The sequence below is a fragment of the Solenopsis invicta genome, chromosome 7 (genome assembly GCF_016802725.1).
Source record: "Solenopsis invicta isolate M01_SB chromosome 7, UNIL_Sinv_3.0, whole genome shotgun sequence".
Classification (NCBI taxonomy): Eukaryota; Metazoa; Arthropoda; class Insecta; order Hymenoptera; family Formicidae; genus Solenopsis; species Solenopsis invicta.
The window spans coordinates 11445924-11472122 of NC_052670.1; the positions used below are offsets into that span (position 1 = coordinate 11445924).

At 32.9% G+C, this 26199-nt stretch overlaps 1 protein-coding gene across 1 annotated transcript; it reads right to left on the reverse strand.

The window, feature by feature from the left end:
* Window position 1: 1 nt before the first annotated feature.
* Window positions 2–26199, reverse strand: LOC105202413 (28S ribosomal protein S17, mitochondrial). Its single transcript, XM_011170918.2, has 6 exons — window positions 25987–26199; window positions 25267–25310; window positions 978–1167; window positions 781–897; window positions 581–657; window positions 2–252 (listed from the first exon to the last, which is right to left on the reverse strand). Exons 3-6 carry the CDS (start codon window positions 1101–1103, stop codon window positions 72–74), a joined length of 501 nt encoding a protein of 166 aa, XP_011169220.1. The 5' UTR covers window positions 1104–1167; window positions 25267–25310; window positions 25987–26199; the 3' UTR covers window positions 2–71.

Here is a 26199-nt window from a genome sequence, read left to right on the forward strand (position 1 = left end):
ATAATTTGTAATATATACTTTCTATTATATTGAAATTTATTAATTATTAAGTTTTTGAATACAGTAGTATTTTACAGTACTGAAGGAACAGTGTCTGGTTGGGGATCATTAGCGTCTTCATAATATTTTACATACATCTTTTTGTGAGTAAAATCTCGTATACCTTCCAATCTTCCTCTTCGTGATGCTTTCGAGTAATCAAATGCCGAGTTTGTTTTGCCAATTAATTTAGCCTCTTCCTCTATATCTTCCCTAATTTTACAAAAAAATATAAAATAATAATTTATCACTCATTTATGTTACAAAATAACATAACTCAAAAAACATTTTTAAGTTTGGATGTATTAAATCATTAAAATATTGTAATAATGTTTTTAAATGTGATTTTGACATAACTGTCTAATTTATTGATTGTAAAGGAACAAAAGTATCACTAGTTCTTTATTCCGTGTGTTGAATTCTTATCAAAATTCTCTTTTTTTTTGCAGTTAATTTACAATTTTTAAGTAATGTCATAGCAAATGAGGGGAATGCTCTTAGATAACCTCATGAAGTTTTTAATGGTACATGGTATGCATACCTGTATCTACTTGCGACAACCTCTTTCCCTGTGACTGGATCTACTATATCACCCAAAGGCTGTACCACCTCAACAACCTATACAAATTTTGATTTAGTAAAAATATAAAGGCATCAAACTTTATTTAAATCCAATCTTTCTCTCGTAACATGGCATCACAGTGACAGCAATTAAACATTACCAAGTAGGACGATACATACCTCGTGCGTAATCAGGCGCGTTAATTTCTCTGGTAATGTCTTTATTAAAATCACGTCGCCGGTTTTGCACAACTTCTTTGGATCGTGGGCATAAACGAAATCGTGCTCTTTGAAGTACTGTCGAAAACAGGAAACATAACCTTAACTAGGAATCTGTTCGAATAAGTTTTACTATGATGTATGATGTGTACACTAACCATGTGAATATAATCGTCGAATTGCAAACGTGGTACTCTCACTTTGGCGGCGTTCTGCTTCGACGAAGGCACACATGTTCCCAGAAAATACCGCAACGCGGTCTTACTCGCTGCTTTCGCGGCCATTCTTTAAATGATCATCTGATCGCTATAGGCGCCTGTATGCAGGCACACAGTCATACACGGGTGACTTCGAACAAAATCGAACAGTCTCCGATTAATTCATCAAATAATGCTGTAATTGATATTTCGTTAACAAGACTAAGACTAATAATTTTATTTTATTTTATGTACAAAAAGTTCACTTCAGATGAATTATGTAGTTCAATTTTAATCAAAAAACTTAAACAATTTTGTCGGTTGAATTAAGGATGTATAGGTCATACCTCAAAACATTACAAAAAATATAAAAATTTCATAGAATATTCTAGTATTACATTTGAATATCTGTGTAAAATTCGAGCATAATTCTCTTATTGGTTTAAAAGTTATTTAATTTTTTGTTTACTCTTAATTCTTATGTAAAATCACCTTTTGCAGTATTTATTTGCAAATTTAATGAGAATGTATCATTACCAATTAAATAAAAATTTTTACATATATCTACTAATAAAACTGTAATAAAAATATTCGTGGAAAAATTCATTAAAGATCCACTTACTCGTTAAAAAATTATTTATTTAAAACTGCAGCAAACTATAAGTAGTATAATTTTTGCTGCAAAAACCATTAAAAAAAATCAAATTTTTCATTGTTTCCTTCTTTGCAACTAGTTTCAAGGCCAAAACTCAGGAATTTGCGACCAACATTTTTTTTGTTGATTAGAAAAAAAGAATAAACCCAGAAAAGTCTTCAGTTTTCAAATTTCGATAATTTTTAACTTGTAGATATTATATAGACAAAAAATCCTTAACTACAGATAAATAATTTCCATCAATTAATTTTACTTTTGATTTAACTTACCCGTTATCTTTTTCTAATTCTTAGAATTAAAAAAGGTAAAAAATAAATTAAATCAAAATCAAACTTAATTCAACAAAAATATGACATGAATTAATTAGAGTTTAAATCCCGTCGGAGAACTATTCATTTATTATATAGCACGTTATATCTGTTTTTCAACTGCGCTTTCTACATTTGTCATCTTTTTTCTCTTCTATGCGCAAATGCTATATTTGCTTTGTTTCGAATGCAGAAGGTATAATAAAAGGATGCAGATAAAGAGAATAGAACTCCCATCGTACTAGCTAATGCACGCACGCAATGGAAAGTAATTTGACGGATTAAAGAAATTAAAAACTAGGAAACGAGAAAGAGAGAGAAAGAAGCGAACAGAGAGAAAGAGAGACAGAAATAATGCAACGTTCGCGAGATTATATTGTTTTTTTGGAAAAAAAAGATTTGAAAACATATTACTACAAAGTGTCATTTCTGTGAAGCTTTCAATTTTGTCATTTACAGCTTCTTGTTTCTACGTACCATAACTTTTTGGTCATATTTTAACGCGCTTGTATAGTATATGTAAAATAATACACCAAGATATTTACGAAAAAATCCCTCTTTTTATTCTTTTATTGATACCTCTATCAAAAAGACTGGTAACAAATTTTTTATTGATAAGAGAATCGCACTAGGAATAGTGGCGATATTGTGGTCAAAGTGGTGCATGCAGTATTTATAGAAATATTTCGATGGTATATTGCAATACAGATGTTATCAACGAGAAAATAGTTTTTCTAAAATCTTCAGAGAAATCATATAATAAAAAACCAATGTCCCTTTTTCATTTATGTCTTTTTCATAAACTACTATTCTGTATTATCTTTAATAAATTTATAGCGAATTCGGCCGGATGCACTAATGTGCACTAATGCATATTAAAGCCGTTGTACATTGATAGTATAAAAATAAACTGCAAGTATCTCAATTGATAAAATTTTTAATACTTGTATTTTATTAAATAACATAAAGTATTGAAGAGTATTGAAGATTTCATAATTTAATCTATTTATGTATTTATGTATACTGAACACACATCTTACATCAATTCATGTACGTTGATTTTAATTTGCACCAGTGCGCACTGATGCAGTTTAACCAAATTTGCTATTAATTTATTATCGTTATTAAATTTACTTTAATTTACTTTAGATTACTTGAATTCTTTCTCTCTCTCTTTCCCTCTATATAAATATAAACAGTAAATATATCTAATTGATCAGATTACGGATGTAGCCAGCCTTAGTAGTAGTTCAACCTTGTAAGTACTAAGTAGACTCACTTACAAGCTATACAACGATGAAGCTAAGGAGTTCCGAGATAATAATTAATATTCAATTACTAACAGAGCAACTTTAGTTTTCCATGATGGTGAGCTTAATTAAGCGCTTCCTTAGTCAATAATATAGTAAAAGTTGTTTGCACGTGTATATCCATAATACATATAAGATAAAACATTTATTACATCGCGTTTTATGATATTTTCGGTTTATGGAACATATTCACTGATATTGATTAGAATTTCAAAAAATTGCTTTAAACGAAGATGGAACGATTTTGTAGGTAAAGACATTACTGTAATTGTGAGGCTTCGCAATTCGTATCTGTATATTCTGAGAACCACTGTGCATCTATGCATTATCCGCGACACATCACATGGCTGAAGCTGCGTGAACGTACTATGAAGTTTCCTTTAGGTTCCCGTCGAAGGTAAATTACATTTAACCCTTCGATTGCTGCACGTTACGTGCATAAGCTACTGAAGCGAACAGATCCATACGCTGTCTTCTGTTCGGTAGACTTGCAACGTGATGCACTAACGCGGTTAGGAAATTATGCGATTACGTAACAGAACTTGCATGTACGCCCTTGCATGATCGACCTTCGATTTACAATGACACTTATGTCATTAAATATTAGATCTTTAATCCTTTTATTCAAGTTATTTTTTAAATAACAGAATACGAAGAATTTTTATGATACGGTGAAGATATCATAATTTGTAAAATTAGAAAAGTGAAACAAAAGATACAATTTTTATTTATAGAAGTAATTCATCAAATTTATGTGTGTTTGTATACAAGTAATTTATTTATTTTTTTAAAAAAGCTAACATTCTTGAAATCAAATAAATTTTTATTTTCTTCAAAAGTGTTTTCACTTCAACTCACAAAATCAACTCAAAGAAACTATTTCATCAATTTAAACATAACTTTTCTTTGGGTCTTTAAAATATATACAAAGTAGATTCAAAATTGATTATCCTTAATATATTAGTTAAAGATAATGTACCAGCTTCACAGTACATTAAAAGCAGATTGTAATCTTTTTTAAAAAATATTATATAATACTATTATTTATATTTAATTTATATTTAATTAACTTGGATATTGATTAAATAAGTATAACATTAATATGATTGCTTTATCTTTTTATGTATTTACATATCTTTAATATAATTTTGTGAAAGTACATAATAAATTAAATTAGATTATAAATTAAATTTATTAACATTATATTTAATTATTATTGGTACACAACATTAATTTTAAAAGAATTAAGTAAATTAGCATTACGTATTTTATATAAAGATCTGTGAAAACAAATACAAGTGTGAGAGAATGTAATCGTGAGAAAAATAATTTAATTCATTACAATTCAATACAACAAGTGATAAAATGAGAGAAACAAACAACAAAATTATATAAATAATTATCAATTTGCAATTTCCAATTATAACTATGAACATTTTAAAAAATATAAAACAAATATCTCGCAGAAATTTGCGAAGTGATGCAGGAAAGGACAAAGGTCGGAAAATACGGCAGATCAATCTTTGTATATCAAAGACCGGATATTCTGAAATATATTGCTCTTATCTTTTGTATGTGCACGCTTCTCTTCGTTTTGCGTAATACATGCGCACACGAAGAAACCGTGCATCTGCGAACCCCGTTGTTACTATGGAATGCAAAGGAGCGAGGGAATTCACGGATGAACGCTCCGCGAATCGGTTGGCGACCGAGCCGTCAGTCATCCAGGAAATTCCATTGTCGATAGAAAAATCGGGACTCGGTCGTTGCCTCCATTATTACGACGCCGAAACCCCCGCCCCCTCCTCTTCCTCTCCCGATTTTGCGGATCCATTCGGTTTTCGGAGACAACGGCGAGACGAGATGAAACAATGCGGGTTATTGTACAAAAATACGATCGCACGAGATCGACGCCTCGAGAACAAACGTTTTGATCGCGCGCAAACGGTAACTTAAGCGTATTATTGGAACATCAACGTAAGGTCGTTTATTGTACGACATGGTATATATTAACCCTTTGTTGTCATTTTTTTTTAATGAATATAATTTTGTTATCCGGAGATTGTTGGGGGTTGCTGAGTACGAATTCAATGTAAAAAATACAAAATTAAAAATTGCGAATTAAATATGACGGACATGATTTTCAAAATAAAACGGATTCGCTTGAAAATGGCTGTGGGAGATTTTTGGTGTCGCGAATTATAAATCTGAAAATTATAAAAACCATAGTAGCGAAAACCATAGTAGCGAAGATATTTGATATCTAAAACAAACTACGTTTGCCATATAGATTGGCCAAACTACTGGCAATTCAAATTTTGTATTTTTGACATCGGATTTGTAATTAGCGACCTCGAAAATCCCTAAATAGCAAGTTTCAAACGAATCCGATCAATTATGATAATTTTGTCCGCCATATCAAATCCGCTATTTTGAATTGTTTATTTCGGATTCATAATCAGCGATCTCAGAAACACCCAGATAGTGATCTTAAAGTATATTAACCAAAATGTATGAAACGAATTTAATCACTACTATAAACGACAGTTTTTCGATATATATTTACTAATAACAAATTATTTGTTTAAAATATTCTAAAAGTTGATTTCTTAGTTAAAGGAACCTTTTATCAATCCAGCAATACACCAAATTTGTTAAAGAAATATAAGAAACAATTGATTTATTGAAAAAACAAACTTGAATGATAGATGTTGCTACAAAGCAACACTGTGCAGCAAAATATTAATATATAATTCGCGTATTAAGAGAAAAAAAATTGGTTGAAAAACTAAAATATTTAGTCCGATACGCACGACTAAATATTAAGTTGATTTAATTAATTCTTAGTTAAAAAATTGGAATGGTTAATATAAATGAACTACATCTTTTTTCGTGCAACTAAATAATTGTTGAATCAACCCAATGTTTAATTGTGCGTATCGGACTAAATATTTTAGTTTTTCAACCAATTTTTTTTCTCAGTGCTTGTATTTGTACTATTTATAAATTCGCTCTCAATTCGCTTTGTCCACTCAGTGTGCAAAATATGCTGCTACAATATCCTTGCGCATCACATTCTTTATGCGATAATAAAAAACACAAGCTTTGTGCAAGCTCAATTTTCAGACTGAGAGAGAGAGAAGAGAGAAAGATATATATACATCAGTGTTGGAATGTCAATTTGTCAATCATCCACGCGAGTTGCATTTATATAACAGGATCATTTTTATGGCGACGATAAATCTTGCGGCATTACTCTCTTTTTTCATTCTTCGATTAAATCGCGTCATTCTCGACATTCGCGGTTTGTTTCGAAGCTGCGCCTGCGTTATTCCGTTCTCAAAAGCAGCGCGACGAGATTTCCATATAAATATGGCCTCGCGATTGCTGTCGCGCCTCGGCGGTCACAGCTCAACGATCTTGCACAAATGAATGCATAAATTAAACTCCTCGTCCCGATGCACACGGGCCACGCACGCAAACACCGTCGGATCGTTGACGATATCTGTCGTTCCTGAAATTTTACATATGGATAAACGAAAACGCGATGTCACATCGGAAAATTAGATAAAGTTTCTCAAAGTTTTTTTTTTACTATGCACATGACATGAAACGACCTTCTAATCATCCGTAATAAAATTATAATATTGATAGATCGATAGTTGCACTAGCTGTGGCAGACATAATGGCAAAGCGATTTTATTAGTAATTAGAAAGAATATAATTCTCATAATTATGTTACAAAAATTAACATTTAAATCATAACTATAATAATATCTAAAGTAATTAATATACAAATAATTAATAAATAATTAAAATAAAAATAAATTAAAAAAATAATAATTAAAATAGTAATTTTAGCAAATTGTCTACAAATATCGAGTGTCTCATGAAGCGATTTTAATTATATTTCCTATTTATCTGCTTTTAGAATAGATTTTATATCATTAGCAGAACATTATATTATTATATTATAAATAAAAACGTATTTGTGGCAAACAATGGATAGTACATGCATGCAATTTACGAGAAAAGAAGCAGCTTAGTGTGTTTATTTTTGGTATTTCGCGACTGATCGGCGTTATCCCGTGCGACAAGCTGATTTTCTCCGCTCTCAGGCGCGGCGAAACGTGTGGATCGTTTGCGATTTTTCACGCATACTGATTCGTAAATAAACAGAATATAAGGGGTATTTCCGTAAAGCGCAGCTGGTGCCTGGAGCTAGGACCAGTATATTTACACGTGTAATCGTTCTTTGATTTATGGGGGACCAAAAGAGGGTGGGCGAGAGGGGGAGGGTGAGAATGGAGGGTTCTTTTACACCCCGGCTCCGACCCTTCTGATTCGCGCACTGAATCAATCATCATAAGCTACGATTGTTCGCAACACGCGCCTTCCTTCCGGCAGTTTTACAGTCGTCCGGTACTGTCGAACACTATTTCGTATAATGGATAATTTAATTCACGAATAATTTAATTCATCTCATTATCAAACACTGTTTCGTGTTTCCGCAAATTTTCGTACAAGATACGAAATGTTAATTTATCTGATGTAATATTATATAATAATAAAGAATAAGTATCATGGTCATCTATTTACATTTTGTACAATAATTTGGTTTTTAATCAATATTTTAAATTGAAAACTCAACGATTATATTCATCAAACTGTTCTTCAATAAATTCTAGACGTAAAGTTGACAAATTTATTATATTGAATATTATTTATAAAAATGTAGCGACACTGCCTAATAGATTGAAGAGAAACAGGTAATATGGTTCACCACAAAAACAAATTTAAATAATTGATTTTAATTTAGAAAATAAAGGGTTTTGTTATTAAACTATATAACGGCAAACTACTATACAAACGATTTCATAAGTAATTATTAAAATAATGACGGAGATAATACGAGTGACTGTAATACCTATACAGATCATAACATGTATAAATTTTTTTTACGTACAGACAAAAATAAATGGCACAGAAAAATTATTCAATTTTCTGTTGCATAATTTGAGAAAAACAATGTTTGCAAGAACAATGTTTCTCTGAGAAATATTATGTGATATTAGTATTACAAATGTCATTTTTCATATAATAGAGAAGAAGGCATTATGACGTAGGAATTATGACAAAAATTAGAAAATTTCCGGTATAACGCAACTCTTTATTTTCGTGTATTTCTCGCTCAAAGTACAAAGCTGTAGACTGAGGTCATGGGCCATCTAACTTACACTCGAAAATGTTATAACTCAAGCGAAGCTCGATGGCCCTAAGGGATTGAATCGGTGTCGACGCGTGTGAGAGAGGATGTCACGGGATGTTACACTCCCTTCCTGTTCATCTGCTTGACAGCTTTGTCCACCTACCGTCATCCTTTGCTCCCTCCCTCGCGCGGTTCTTGCCCTTTGAAACCTACTTTCATTTTGTGTAATAGCTTTTTGAATGTCGCGGCTCAATGCGAAGCACGTGTAGTGTATCGGCTGGTTATTGCGGTGCGTTGATTCCTGAAAGGAAGACCGCATGAGCATACGGTGGAAAGCTTGTTGGGAACCTCATTTCCCACGTTATCCGTTTTTTGGATTGTGGGTAGGAACGAGGCAAACGTACACCAATAGCCACTAACCGTTAAAGATCTTTTTTACTTCTTCTTATATAAATCATATGCAACGAAATTTGCAATCTTGTTTAATAATTAAAAAAAGAAAAAAGTCTTCTTTGCAATAATATATTGATATATTCAAGATCGCATTTAATTATGCCATAAAAATTTTACATCCGTATACAAGAATATATACAGGTATTCTTTACATTGTTCTTATAATTTTTTTTATTTAATATATCTGAACAAATTACAAAAAAATTAATTAAATATAACATAAATCATTAATGTATTGAAAAAAATTTTAAGATTTTTAAAGATTTCTTTTTGTTTCTAATTGATTTTTTTTTCAAGAATTGAGCATCTACTTTCCACAGTATAAACAGCTTAATGTCGAAGATATAATATTTTGAAAGAGATAAATAATTCAATGAAATAAGAATGAGCCAAAAAACCATATCGAATTATCACAAGAAATGTAAACATATTTGACAATAAGGTAGCATTAATGTCTGTTAGCATCCTGTAAAGTTTCTATATAAGCGTAACTTGTATTTCGAGAAGATATTTTTTTATCGTCTTTCGAATGGCAGCAAGAAGAATAACTTGTTTTACACCGTAAACAGAAAAACCTAGACTAATAGTATTGTATAAATTTATGATGTAAGAAAAAAACTTCATAATTTGCTTGACTCTGATATACAATGAAATAAAGGTAAGCCACTGATAGACCGAATCATTATGCGATGGATCCTTTATATGAATATAGTTGTTAGGTGATGAACCACTTAAAAAAATTCTTAGGCCTAACTTCCGTGAAGATTCTTCTTTTTATGCGTTTCTTTGAAAAGAATAATTTATTATTTTGAGCTATTTCAAACAAAGGCCAAGTTCTATCGTTGCAATGATTTATATTATACCGCAGAGTGTATAACGAACTCACACGAAGAACTTCGTGTAAAGGTAACCTGTTCTCGTCAATCGAGAGGATCTTTTGTTGCCGCAGGACAACGTGACCCCATACTGCACAGAGATCACGCGACAGATGATTGCAAAGTTAGGTTCGAAGGTTCTTTCTCATCCATCATACCTTCCATTTCGCTACGGATCTTTTTCGAGATTTCTTTTTTGAAAACAAATAGCGGAAAATGATTAACAGTTATGGGGATGAAAAATTGTATCTCAATGTTAGAACAATCGAATTTTATATGCTTAACTTATATTAACATTGGAGAAAAGTAGTTGAATATCTATTTTAACCAATACAGATTACTTATTTAGATTAATAAATATATTTTTGCGTTGGCAAAAAATCATTTCTCCTTCTTCCTTTGCTAAAAAAAGGATACTTAATATTTATAATGATTCTTTATAGTAAACTTTTGAAAGCATCTAAAGAGACACTGCCGAATCTGGAAAAGTATTCTTTTGTAAGGTTTGATTTTGAGGAAATCAAGATTTTCTCTTTACGAATTGCCTTTTAATTATTGAACAATCGGATCTGTTTCAAAGCTAAAGTTATGCAACGGCATGATCGTGCAAATGAAACAATTTGCAATGTACATTCGTAATCGAATTTAAAAAGTCAGAATTCCGATAATATTCGGAAATAAGTTTAATTATGTTAACACAACGACTGAGAACAATCCTATCCGACTGATAAATTTCTGTATTATGGTGTGGCTTTCCGTTGGGACGTGAACTTTGCTTTTCAAGCAAATGGATTGTGCACGTGCTACCTGCCCGGATTACTCTTAGACGTTTCAAGCATATTACGACATATATGTAACGTGAATAATAGAGGAACATTGAGCGTGGTTGCTGTGCTCATCGGAGAATTATAACGACTGATATTAACTTGATAGGGAGAATCAAAAGTGTAGAACATGGCAACTAATGTGCTCGCTATGTTAGCTTTCAAAGTGGTATGGCGTTGGTTATGTGCTCGCTATATATTACAAGTATAATAATATACACGTTGATTTATATCCAACCACTTCACGTATTGGATAAATACAGATCGCTTGTCACGTAGCAGAAGATGGAGGTTCACTGTATCTTTTTCGTTGTAAACATCTTAAAGAATCTTAACTAATTAAAAAGCTCCCGTTACAAATGTATTATGACGATATTGTTCGCCACAACTAACGTTAATTACCTCGCGAACTTCATCGAACTTCCCAGATTTCCCTCTCGCTCCAATTACAACGCAACCATCGCGCTTTCCTGATTTCGTGTATCGATCAGGCAATCTAGTGTTAATAACGTCGGTCGGTCTCTAAACAGGTCGACAGGCAGCAGTAGGTCTTAAAAGAGCGGGCAAGAAAGCGAGTATGGGGTCGTGCGCGACCGCAGGGTCGAAAGGGACCGGGAGAACGAAAGAGTGGACGACCATAAACCGAGGAGAGGCTGCTTTGCCGTGCGGGGGAACGAGATTATCGCTGTAAAGTTCCTATCTAACGAATTTATGAAACGCTACACCGTCGAGCCCTGATTTAATAACCACAGACTCCGGCCGATCCCCTCTGTCCTCTCGCGTCCCTCGTCCACCGTTATCGTAAATTCCCGTCGTCGGCGCGCGCGCTGGTCGGTATAGGTGTTCGAAAGTCTCTTCTTGTTCGAGAGGTTCGTGCGGGCAAGAGCGACGGAGGATCGGAGGGCGCAAGAACGAGAACTTTTCAAAGAATTCCGAGGAATTCCTTTCGCCCGTTCTCTCTTTCGACTGCCGATCCGGTCGGACCCACCCCGCGAGATTCTGTCAACGAGATATCGGTCGTTCGCTCTCTTCCCGGCCGAGGCTGCTCCCTCGGATCCCACGAACTTAATCCCGCTTAATCCCCGATTGCATCTGCATCCGAGAGACGGGCACGGTTTGATTTTTTTATTTTCGTATGTAATTCACTAGAATGGAAGATTTACATCTTGGTAAACGTAGTGAAAATTAGAGCCTTATCAGTTTTTAGTTGGATGTAAAAAATTAACAGAAAGACGAGCAGCAATACGGTGCATCTAAATGGAGAGATTTTGATATGCGAAAATTAAGATCGGCCAAAAATGACTAAATTATAGTTAAATTATAGTAATTGCAATTACTTTACTCTCATTATGCTTGATTTGTTGCAACCGTTTAATTTTCCATTTAGATAAGCTAAAATGACTTGAAACGAAGGGTGTCTTGCTTCATTCCTTCATTCTGCGAGGGTTCGTCGACGAGACGCGGCGGCGACTTTCAGGACGAAGGGTACCGGCTGCCGACAGATGCTGTTCTGTGAAAAATTTCCTCGCTCAAATGGCATCGCGGCGAATCTCCCTTTATAGATGGCTCGAGAGGATGTCGGGTATGAGTACTTCAACGTTTAGTTCCCACGTCGATGCGCGAAATATAATAGATGCATTTAAATCGCCTAATCATTTCACGTCGAGCTACCACGTTTCCTTCTTGGGGACATTTCCGTTCTTGCCGTTTCGTGCTTTCGAGAGAGAACGTGAGCAACAAGGCGCGTCATTGTTTCTGGCTCTTCGACGATGACGTGCGAGTGTGCCCGCGATTTTCCACGCTCCCGACGTAGTTACCGCGAGCAAATCTGCTTCTGATCTCCTTGCCGTCGTCTTCGAAGCCTTCTCAACGGCTGCGGAGCAATTTTGGAGCATTACTGCTAACAACGTCGTTCTCGAAAACGGCATTGCGTGTATTCGGCGGACGTAAAGTTTGTGATGTTGTATAGGTGCCGCAGAAAAATGATGCAAATTTAAATTTCAGATCTTTAGTGCAGTGACAAAGAATGTATTCCTGCAGGATAACTATGTATTCATTTCAATTTTTAACTCTCTTCTGTATTATACAATGTCTCATATATAACATATATACAAACACACACACACACACACAATATTCCAAAAAATTAGACCCACTTTTTGTTCATTCTTAGTGTTATCGTGTTTTATTATTGGAATCACGTTATGATATAATATTTTAAACAAAAATTAAAAAATGTATAATATTAATATAAAGCAAAAATATCATATAATTTTAAACAGAATAAATTTAATTTTTTATCTTATTAATTGCGCCTATTTACCCTAGCCATTAGTCTTTAATTTTTGAATTCGAGGGTCTTCAATACAATATTTTGAACTAAACAGTGGCATTAGATGGATTATTAACATTTTCATTAGTATTATCACATTTTAATTTACATTAATATTATCTATTTTTATCTATATTTCCTACATTAGACCGTAACAAAGCTGTTTACTTATATTATACAAAAAATACAGATAAATCGTTTTGTAAATCGTACATTTAAATCGATGTGGTTCTACACTAGATACGTATATGTGTGTACGTATACTATGTCTTCTGTTCCGGTATTAATTTTTAAAGAACGTGCTCCAGTGGTACAGTGCTGTTACAGCTCACGTTACGTGTTGTCTATTCGATACATTTTGAATGATCTGTAATTTACAATGTCGCAAGTGACGTTGCTAGAATAGAATGATGTAGACGGAGATGGTGAAGGAATGGTAGATGCGTGTGCCTCCATCCTGCAGAACTCGAAACGTGCAAATAATGAATTATGTAACAGTGATTCCCGACGGTTGACGTTAAATTGACGCTAAATTCGTACATTGCGTAAAATAAAAGCGATTAAACGTACGACAAACAACTTCGTTTACTGGAGTCTAAATAAAAAATTTCGTCGCACTCGATATGACGTTAGAATTATTACAATTATTATGTAACACAGTTAATACATGATTATATTGTACAATTATTACATTGACGACATTTTATATTTTAAGAAAGTATAGATATAATAAGAAGTTCGCGCTTATTATATTCTCAGATTGCATTAGTCAATTTTATTTATGCAAAAGCACTTTGATTCTTAAATATTAGGTTGTTAAATTTATTCTTGTTACTAACTACATGTGTATTGTTTTTTTACAGTGACTCGCGATTGAAAGTCGATTTTTTGCTAAATTAACTCGCGCTAAATTAATGATCGGTGCAGCGGCGATGATTTATAAAAAGCACATATACTGCATTTTACGATTAGGGATTTAGCGTAAATCGATACTCTCTGGCCGATCAAAGAGCGTTCGGTTCATAAGTCAGCGGGGGAAAAGCCGCGGCAGAGTGGCCTGAATCTTGACGTTAATCGTTGGGGCATGTGTACACACTCCAGGTGATATTCTCTCGGTAGCCGACATTTATTGCTCTCGAGGTAATGCCTTTCCCTGGGCCGTAAACAGGCCGTAATTTACGGATCTGCTTCGACTCAGAGCTCTAGAAGAATAATTGCCAGGACACCCCGCGCCACTGTATGTATATCTATGTATGTACATCGCATCTCGTCTGGCACTCCGAATTTTTGTCGCGTCAACAATTTCAATGCAGTTTTAACTATTAATACCGACATCATACTGACGTAAAAGCACACTGTGCAAAACGAAATTTGTTTCACGATTTAGCAAGTCATTTCTTATGTATTTTTGGCAATTTTCATAGCAGATTTTTCAAAATCCTGACGTGATACAGACATTTTACTTCCAGAGTCGTGTTTAACAGAGAAAAATCTATAGGAAATTCTCTACAAAAACTTCAAGCGAAAGAAAAGTTGATTTTTTGTTGCTCAGTGTTATCAGCCGTTAACTGATTAGATTGAATCTGAACACAAACGTTTCTTTTCTTCACAAAGTACGAGCAATGGATTTAGCTTACTTTTTGAACATTTTGTGATACTTTTTGCTACTTGTCACTAAAGAAAAACGTAAAATGTATTCCTCTTTTCCACTGTAATTGTAGATATTTATTGATTTCAAATTGGCTCCAATGCTTGTATACTTATAATAATTATATTATAATAATAATTATATAATAATTATATTATTTAAATTCAATTACATTTGATTACAATTTAGATAAAAATAACATAACAAAAACATTGTTAATCGGAATCTTAATGTTCCATGTCAGTCTTATTTATTTAGTCGATGCGCATTCTTCGAGTGAGTTTCTCATGACTCTAATTTATTCAATTTCACAAAGATCATCAGAGAAAAGAAATGACTTATGCGGATGAAATAACACCGATGTTTTCATTCCCGGTGCAGAGAAGATAGAAAAAGGAGAGATAATATAAAGCATTTATAAGTTTTCATTCCGTGAAAATTTTCGCGTTCTCCGAAGACCGCGTTCGCGCCACCGTACATCAAGACCATAGCCAGCTCGAAGACGCGCGTCTTCATTGATTCTACCTTCCCGTTTTCTTCTCTCGCGCGTTCTGTTTCTCGACCGAGAGCCTGAACCCCGAGATGTAACTCGAGTTCCCAACCACGCGCAAATGTCATTTGTGGACGTGCCTTTGCGCGCGCGTACATCATCCTGTAGCGTAGCTAACGGGTGTGCGACGCCGAGAACGACGACGACGACGATGACGACGACACGTCGGCTGGTGCGTCTGTTTCCATGGTTACGATGGACGTGAAGCTAGGACCGTACGCCTCGTGTAACCCCCCTCGGCGCTGATGTGCACAGGGTTCGAGAGGGGTCCCGTCGAGAAAGGGGCTGGCCGCAGGCGAATTAAGAGTTTGAAAGGGCTCTATCTCCTCTACCCGGTCTTTTTCCCCCTTTGCCTTTCCCTTCTCTTTCCGCTACTCCCTCGCCCTCCCTCACGTGCCCTTCTTTGACATCTCTCTCTTCGATTCTTCTCCTCTAATCACGGGTCGACGAACGTCTTCGTCTTGCACTGATGTGGGAGTAGCTGGATAGTCGAGTATCGTTAGTATCGAGCACCATCCGCTAACTCGGCAGTAATCGTGATTAAGATCATGATTGAAGTTCGAACTCCGTGTGTTTAGTCGGATAATTTTATTAACTTGATGTGCTATCAGGAATAAACTCAATTATTGATTTAAAAATATCATTGATTTATTATACTAATATGAGTAGTCATTCAATAACGTTGCTATTTTAATACGATATTTTCAATAGTATAAGAAAAGTGTAGAGAGAGAGAGAGAGAGAGAGAGAGAGAGAGAGAGAGAGAGAGAATACTCTTTTTAATAAAAAAAATGTGATATAATATAAAAAAATATTAAAAGTAACAAATGGTGTAAGCAGTTTAAATAATAAACAGCGTATCAGTATTGCATACTTTTAGACACAAAATAATGACAAGAACAATTTACAGTGAGAGTAGTTTATGACTCTTAAAAAATAATACAATTGCATTTTCCAAATGCATCGATGTATTGTTCGAAAAGATACAGTTGCAGAATAAATTCACTTTTCTCATAAAGAAGCTTGTTTAATTATTCTTTATGTAACAGTATATTTTGCTCATGAAACATTCATCCGTTGTATAATTTTTCATTCAAAATCTTTCAATTATTCACATCAATATTTTTATCTTGCAGGTACTTGAGATTAACGGCTTCGAGCGATTAATTAGAAGTCCGGCAATTTAAACCGGTTTACTGGTTTGCGAGACTCGTTTGTGCAAGCGTTAATGAATCGTTAGTTGGTAATTTAAGCAGGATACATTTCCATGCACGGATTGAACAGGATTAATGATCAATGACATATGATCTCCACTGCTGCATGCATTGCTTTGAAACGCACATGATCGTGAAAGGACTCCAGGTTCCGTTGGAATCCTACTTTTAATAATCGATGAATTTTTTATAACATTTCCTTCTCTCTCTGTTTCCCTCTTGTAAAAAAATTTGTTACAATTATTATACTCTAGGAGAGGTAGAAAAAGGGAGAGTTGTTGACTTCGTGTAAAATAAATCATAATTTCTCTTTTATTATGTTTTTTTTTCTTATTCTTATTTTTCATAATAAGAATATAATTAAATTTTAATTAATATATGTGACTAGCCATATATGTGTATAAAAAAAATATTATCAATACATTTATTATTATAATCGTAATTATTATATATGTTGAATTTGAGAATAACGTTTATTGTATTCAATAATCTTAATAAAAATAGTAGTAACATTAATTAATGTTGATAAAACTTTAATATTTTATCAAATATCGAGTTATCAGCAGAGACGAATAAACATTTAAGATGCAAATTTGCTTGAAATATGCATCATCTCGACTATATTTCCAATACGATATTTGCATGTGTTTATTTTTCAACTACTTGATATTAAAGTATAAAAGTTTATGGATATATTCGGGATTTTTTTACAAATATATGTACGCAGGAAAAAAAAACAGATTTAGAGATATCCACGGTGATTGGCGCTTTAACGACAAGAAAAATGAATGCTGCAACTCGCGCGGGAGATTCGCCGTATCGAATATCATACGTTGATTTATGTACCAAGTACAACCAATCGTAATTAAGGGGTTTGTAGTCTGAGTAATACTAGCAGGGCGGTATAGCTCTTGCAATACGGCTCGATCAGTAATTGCGTTTGATACGGCGCTGTGAAAGTTTATACGCGTGGACACATCGACCGACGCCGTCGACAGAATTGCGTTTTAACATTCGGCGGTTTGATTATGTGCGCGCCCAGTGAGACAAGATCGTGGCGAAGCGCACATCAAAAGTGTTATCGAACGTATCATTATTATATAACTTTAATTGCGTCACTTCTTCCATTCAACATTTAGTAAAATTTTCGTATACTTGAGCAGGTGCTAAAGTTATTGCGTGCTAAAGTTATTTCTGCTGTGCAATGAATTATGCGCAAAAACGCGTGATTTGTGAATAAAACAATGAATTTTAGAGGTTTAGGATTATAATATTTGTGCAAACAAAAAAATAAGAAAGGTAAAACGCGTCGGAAAGCCGATGAGCGGAGACGTGATGTGACGAGAAAAAAACCAATAATACGAGGACGCATTATGCTTCGATATTTAAGATTTCTAATGAAATGAGAGACACGAATTAGATTTTAACTTAGCAAAGGAAGAAATTCATTGCATAAATGAATAGTAGCTGTAATAACTTTTTACTTTAATAGCAAGTGCGTAACTAATTTCTTCTTTTCTCCCAATAAGAATGCTTCAGACGATTTACAATTCGCAATAGAATTCGGAATGTTATAAAATATATTTTATGTGTAATATAAGAAACTGATCTTAAAAAAATACACCCAGAGACAAGTTGCTTGGATTAAAAAATATTTCTTTGAATCAAATAAATTTATGCACTGCTATACAGTTAAAAAAAAGTTTCTTTAATTTGAAAAAATTTCTTAGTTATTCCTTTTTATCGGAATTATGCAACACAAATCTTTTTTAAATAAAAAAAATATATTTAAATAACTACAACTAAATTATTTCTTATATCTCTGTCAGCACTTTCTTAAAAAAAAAGAAAAAAAAGAAAAAAAAAGATTTACTTAAATTACTCAAATAATTTAAACAAATGGTTTATTTATTTTTGGAAAGGCTAATTATTCCTTAAAAACAAATAAATTTTTATTTTCTACAAAGATACTTTCATTTCAATTTAAAAAAACTAATTAAAGAAACAATTTCTTCAATTTAAATAACTTTTCTCTAGGTATATATACATACATATATACATTAAAATAAATAGTCATGTGTGAAATTTTGTCCCAAAAATTTTATCGTAAATTATGTGTCTACGTAATACTCTGTATAGTGCATTTTTTTTAATAAAAATGAATATTAGTTCAAAAATAATTATTTTAATAAAAGAACAAAAACCGATATGAAAATATAACTAAAATTTATTGATTTTAAAGTCTAGTTCTAAGTTTTTACGAGAATAGAAATATTACAATTTTAAATCAATAATCAATTTAATACTAATCAATTTAATACTAATGTTAACATTTAATATGACAATAATGCTAATAAGACCCCTTCATCCTAAATACTGTAAAGAATGTCTCGAAGTGGCTAAGATACCTGCCCCAGAAAGTTGGGAAGTTCCAGGTTCGATCCCTGGTTAAGATGTTATTTTTCACAACAAATTCTTCACAGTATTTGGGACGGAGAGAGAGGTTTTTTGTTGACATTATTGCCACATTAGATGCTTGTCAGCATCATTATTAATAAATTAATTTAATATTGTAATGTTACAATTTTCGTTCAACTTTTAGAGCTGTGTTTCAAGACCGATATATTTTGCGGCGCACAGGTTGGTGAACTTGAAAATAATAAAATCACACAAGAAATGACTAACATTAAGATCTAATTTAAAGTTCTTTAATTTTAACTTTCTGCTTAAATAAAAAATGTAGATGTAAAACTTGGATGTGTGTGTTAATTAACGATATTACATATGATCGGTATACTGCAGTTTAATAAAATTATTTCAAGATATTTATAAATTTATTTAATTGTCGACATTCTTGTTTTCAAAGACTACGTTCCATAAATTAAACATGTAATTCAATATATTATTAAAAATACAATGTGCAAGGATTTCATTAATCTCATTATGTGTGACATTAATATTACGATAATATTAACGTTGTACATTCTCTTTTCCCACTCTTTTAATATTAATAAAATGTTATTTAAATTATTTCAAATACGATTCTTCTTCCAACATCACAGAAATTTGTATCTTTAAAATGTTCTTAAAAACGTTCGTGCGTCAAACGGTGACACGATAAATTCTCCTCTTTTCAGGTATCAGGCATTTTCGTGGACCTTTGGGACATTCGTAGGCTCTACAAATTACGTCTACCAGTGCCCAAGGGATAAAACGATCCGGGTTAACGTACCATCAACGAACGGGGCATGAATCGCGATGATGATTTTGTCCGCCTCTTCGTCCTCCGTGGACGAAGCTCGCAAGCTTCCCGCGGTGCAGACAGAGCCCCGTGTCACTACTTCCGCGAGCATACGATATATCATCGATGCGGCAGAAGCTTTTAAGCTGTCCTGAAAATACCGGCCGGCTGTACGAGTTATTAATGTCCCGCCTCCTTATAAAGTACTCAATTTTCGTTCTGTAAGGAGGAGAAATATTAGCCGTAATACGGCCACCGCCGCACAACGAAACGCCGCAGTATATCAACCCGACGAAAATTACAGCGCCGACGAAGATGTTAATATCGGTGAACCGTGAAGTTCGGGGTCTGTACTCTACCGGGCGCGCGCGCGCGTGCGCTTACATTCGTAGAGTACATTGTTTTGACAAAAGGGCACACCATGGTGAACTTTACAGAGGACTTTACGCGAAACTCGGTGGTAGTCGCCAGTGGAAGCGCACTGTTCTTGGACGATACGTGAGCGATAAATTTAGACATACGCGTCCGAAAACCCGAAAAGTAGATGTACCTTGGTACCAACTCTCTTACCGTGATACAATCTTATTGTTTCAGTATCGTACGTTTAACACCTCTATTTTCTCCGAAACAATGACATTAAAATTTCGGCATCACTACGCAGTCTATGTAAATTAATTTATTTAATCGAGATTTGCAGCTAAACGTTGAATCAGAGGTTCGATGAAAACTTTGTAGCGTATGATAATTTATTATTAATATGTCATTTATATCAGTAAAGACAAAATCTCAGATTAGTACACCTACGTAGATGATATAACTACTATAATTAATGACAGAAAGCATGTATGAAATATAAATTGAAATCAGGCATTATCAAAACATCACCACGTATTTAAATGTACAAAGTTGAAAAATTTATTAAATTTAAAATATATTGTAAGGCTCATAAAAACCCGGGCTTTTCAACTTTAATCCAACTCACCCAGCCAATAATGACTAGTTTTATCCAATTTTGCCTTGGCTACATCCATTTTTGATAAACTGTTAGCTTTTCACTTCAGATTATTTATTAATCATGTAACTATTTTCCCGGGCGAAAGGTGAAAATTTAACTTCAATATAATAGTAAAGATTTTCACTTTTCGCGTTTCTGCTCTAGGAAAAAAGGTCACATCTTATTTATTTTGTGATTAATCCATGTAGTATGTATGTATCCGAGGCCATGTGATATTTTATTTTAAAGTATATATTATACACACTATATAATAAATTACGTTTAGTCTAGGTACAACGATAATATTTTCTTTCGTGAATTAATTAAAAAAATATTATTTTTATTTTATGTATATTAATACATAACATTATAAAATTATCATATTTTTGTATTGAAAAATATTAAATATAAATAATATAAACGGAACAACTGCTTTCTGTGATTTACAATTATATTACTTTTACTTACGTTTTCTTAGGATTTAATAATAATGAATAGTAAGCTAGAACCCGTTTGAGGATTTTAATATGGCTTTTCACTTTGCAAGCTTTGGTTAAAACCGGTTTTAACTGGGTGGGTTCAACTGAGCTGGACAAAATTTTACCAGCTCTGATATATTGCATGCTCCAAACGACCCATTTCAATTTTTGTGTTAACACAAGATGAATAGTTATATTAAAAGATAATACAAATATGGATATACAAAATTAACATAAAAAGTGCAACACTTTGATACAATTTGGAAACCAATTGTGGAAGCATATTTCTTCAGTAAAATTAGCATTTATAATTTGTTGATACGGACATTTTATTCATTTATTTTAAAAAATTAACGTTTTAAAAGTTAATTTTCACATTATTCGTTTATTCGCCCATAAATTGTATTATCATGACACTAATTGAATGTCAAATATTAATTTAACACAAAATAATTACATAACGTAATCGCATTGCGTTAAATTAACTTTCGGGCATGTTAAAAATTTGACGTAAAAATTTTAACAAGGGCCGTTTTTATAAGATAAATACAAAATGTTTTCTACTGCGTACAAAAATGATAAGCACACACAAAACTTAAGAAATATTCCTCAATTTCACCTTTTGCACGGTGAAATTTGCATTTTAGTCTTTTTTTGTAAATAGCCACAGTGGAACTTGGCCTGCAATATACAGTAATGGCGCGATGTGTGCGGATCATTCATGAGGACGTGAACTTTTCCTGTTGAAGTGGCGTATGCAAAGCTCGCGGTCCGCGGGTGGTACTCCCGGGGAAGATTCTGAATCCCTGCATCGCCGAAGAATACGTGGGGCCACACACTTTAAGCAAACTTTTCATCTGAGGGTCTTCCTACGGCTCCGGCATTCGGTTCCTTTCATATCCCACGCTGTGCTTGGGAGGAGCTTGTTTATAGCACCCTGTAGATATCGTAAAATAGGAAATAGCACCCCGGAGGCGAGACGGAGTTTTCCCCGAGACGTGATTGGAGTTAAGACAAGTCCTTCTGTCCGCCGGCGTCGAGGCCGCGCGTCTCCTTCGCTCCCGACCGAAAAATAAAGCATCAACGTCCCCGGTCTCTGAGTTATTTTAGTGAACGCGACGGAAAGGAGCGATGTCGCTTTTTAAGCGAGCATTTGTCCTCGTTGATTTTTTTGCCCGGGCCAGATGTCGTATACCAGTTAATTGTAACCGATCACCGTTGTTCCATTTTGCTATAAGCACCAGGCCTATAAGTAAAGGTATTTTTTGCGAGGAGGGGAGGCTAAATTTTTCGAATTCCAGCCTGTCGGTCGTGTACGCGCGTCTAGACTGCGTCTATGAAAACGATGTTCTAAGAAGAATATTTTTTTCACTAGCCGTTAAAATAAATTATGAGTTCATACTAACACGAGATAACAGTGAGATTTTGTTTAAAATAAAATTATCCAGCTTTTTAAAATCTATTTGGAATGTCTACCGTAAAATATAGACTGTAGAGTTAATGCATAACATCCTCAGAGTGACTTGTAAACTCCAAAATTTGCTGTGATACTCTCAGAAACTGCTTAATTGCCAAGAGCAATTTTGAATAATGTCGACCAACTTCGTATAAGATAAAGCGAGATAATAATTTATATCAGCAATAACATGATAATTATGCAGTAATAGTACAAATAAACAGTTTCTGCAAAATGATTAAAAGAGGACAAATATACATTTTTTAACTCTTGAAAAAAGAACTGATTATTGTAATTAGCTGATTATTAATGATATTTCATCAGTTAACTGAATCATCAGTTATATACTAATGAGTGATATAGTAATCAATATATTGAAATATACTGATACAACTTTATCCGTCCCTTTTTAAAGAGATTTTACATCATACATATGTATAATTATAAATAATACTATTGCGAAAAATATTTAATTAGTCTATTTATTGTTGATCGAAAGCCTAAGGTCGGTATTTAGTAGTAAATTTGTCACGTGAATCTCTTGTTAATTTTATATCAGATGAGATATTCACAATGAAAATTTCCTGCTAGAAACGCGATTACAAAAAAATACGGGTCTGAAAATTTTTTCCCATTTGATTTCGCGGATTATTCATTTTAATTTGCTGAAGATAAACTCTTTTGAGTTGTTTCATGTAATGTCAACGCAAATGCATAGCAATTAAATGAGGGCAATGCTATTTTGCAAAAGGTATGTGTTTTTCTACTTTAATGTTTGCAAATCATGCAAATTGCTTAATGAGACAGATGTAAATGCCGGTCCAATTAACCTATGAAAATGCAGTATCAAAACGAAATGTACTTTGCATTTTACATGTCTAATTGACTCGAAATATATGAGAAATATAAGGAGCAAAATTCGTGATGTGGATTACACACATACACGACATAATTTGCACAAATTTATATTCATTATATTCGACTGTGGAGACTCACGAGCACATAGCTTGTGATCATATGCTCATAATTTATAAATGTATCTCGGATTACTTCAAAAATTACTCGGTGACAATTATCTTTCACGAGAGGTACAAGCCATTGAAATGGATAACTGTTACACATTAACCTTTAATAGAATAGTTTATCCTGTACATGTATGTACATAATTATAAAGAGTGTTAAAACAGTCCACGAACACACTTAAGAATCGTAGATTTAGAAACGAGAAGAAAAGAATTCATACAAAAAATATGGGATCTCTTGTAAAAAATGCAAAAGAAAAGGTTTTTACGACAAACTTTTGTTTATAAATACAAAAGTTGATTTGTATAAATAAATCAATTTTCATATTGACCTGTATGTTTTTTCAATATTTTAAATTATCTAAATAATGCATATGTGTGCATGAGGAATTTATCGTTGTATTTATCTTGAAGAAAGAAAAAATAAAAACAAGCTTTATTTTCGTCGTATAACAGCTTTCTATTTATATAAAAACTATTTATATGTGTATGTATTTATAAATCTTGTTTTTATTATTATTTTTATTCTCACATTAGCATTTTGTTTTCACGTTTTTGTCAAACCTTCACAGAACTGTTAACGATTAAGAAAGTATAAAAAAGATAATCTCTTGTAAACTTTTTGCTAAGGAGAAATCAATTTTATATCGAATTGCACTGATATCGTTTTTAATACTCTAAACAACTACGTATATGAGAGATTTATCAATGTGTTCACAGTAAATTTTTTTTAAATGAGTGTTTCAATTTTTTCACTGATTTGTGTTAAAGATGCGTATATGAATTTTGTTCTTATTCATATTATTTTTTTTTTTTAGATTAAATATCTTCTTTTTTTAAACGTTTATAAAATTATCACTTACAATATATGAGAAACTTTAACTGTTAGCACTTACATAAAAGTCAAATTGAACTGCTACTAAGTTAGCCCCCGGCCACCAGCACAAAACTAATTTAAATATTTTAAAATTGAATGCTAATTGGTTGCTAATTTGGTGCTAAAGTTTAAAATTATGTGCTCAACCGTTTGGCAGAAAAAAAAACAAATTAGGTAAGGCTGACTTAACATTAAGCTAGACCCCTCCCAAATAAATATTTATTATGTAAACAAATAAATAAATACAGTAAAATTAAGTTTTAACTGGGGTGTTTCAATAAAATAATAAAAATGAATCAAAAATATATATTACAGAACTTTAGAAGCCAGTTGCGCGGTTGGTTCATAAGAGAACCAACGAGAGAAGTTCATCTTAAAAAATTAGGTGCTCGAGCTTTTGAAAAAAATCATTAAAAATATTTCATTTCTAATATCATTTAAAGATATCAAGTCGCTGAATTAGATGGTCGTTCCGTTTACCTAGTATTCAATTTTAAAGATGACTTCTCTCTTGTTAGTCAACCGCGCGACGATGTTTAAGTTCAAGTATTTGTCGAACAAGTACGAAATTCGGCGAGTTGATATCTTTAAATGATATTAAAAAAGGAATTTCTTCATACCAAATTTATACGAGCTTAATTTTTTTTAAGATGATCTCTCTTGTGAACCAACCGCGCGACCGGCTTCTAAGTTCAATAATATATTTTTTCGATTAATTTTTATTATTTTGTGAAACACCTAATTAGCACTTAATTCTACTGTATTTGTTTACTCATTTACCTCAAGGAAATTTCATAACTCACCGGACCGATGCGCAGCAGCGGAATTGTGACACAGCTACATTAATCTGTAAAGTTCATATAAATCCAAATTATAATAGCGTCCAAAATAATTTGTTTTTTTATTTATATTAACTTAAAGAAGTCGTAATTTTTTTAAAGATAAGTTATTTAAAACAATTACAATATGGATAAGGAAATACATTTTTTCTTTTAATTGTTCTTTTTTGCATAAATGATTTTTTAACTTAAGAAAAAAATTTAATAAATTAACTTGTCTTTCCAGATAATACACAATGTTTCTGATTTATTATTACCTACATTTCATATATTATATAAATATTTTGTAGACATTTTATATACACAAAGGATAGAAATCATAAAATCTTTACCCAAAATGTTATTGAAATATAGACTACATATAGACTACATATTTTAATTTATAGTAAGTAAAAAGATTAATATTTATAATATTTTTATATCATATTTATGATAAATCTTTATGAACTGTTCAATCTAAAATCACAAAATGTTTATGAAATATTTTCGTATATATTTATAAAATTATTCAAATAGTTACAAATATTATATTTTGTAAATCTTGCATTTTACATTGTGTGCTGTCTGGATTACTCCAATTCTGTTACGATGACGTAAGTTTAGATTTACCGTGGTGATAAACAAAGAGTGAACAAACTCAGATACATAAGAAACATCAAATGAAATAAATCATAAATATCTTACCCAAAGGTTGTTCCGTCGACGCCTGATGCCACCGTGGCCGCCTCCTCCTCTCCTCTCCTCTCCCCTCGTTACTTCGTCGTTGCACTAATCACTCGCGAGAATAAGGTTAACATTCGCGTGTACGTACACTAATTACTGCAACACGACGATCATCAAGCATTGGACGACACCGATATCACTGGCACGCGACGCAACGAAACAATAACGGCAGAA

Excerpts from the sequence above, each read along its gene's own strand:
- LOC105202413 (XM_011170918.2), bottom strand. The coding sequence starts at position 1,103 with ATGGCCGCGAAAGCAGCGAGTAAGACCGCGTTGCGGTATTTTCTGGGA. Across the intron at positions 898-977 it reads TCGACGATTATATTCACATG|TACTTCAAAGAGCACGATTT; the intron begins GTTAGTGTACAC and ends TGTTTTCGACAG. Across the intron at positions 658-780 it reads CGCGCCTGATTACGCACGAG|GTTGTTGAGGTGGTACAGCC; the intron begins GTATGTATCGTC and ends AAATTTGTATAG.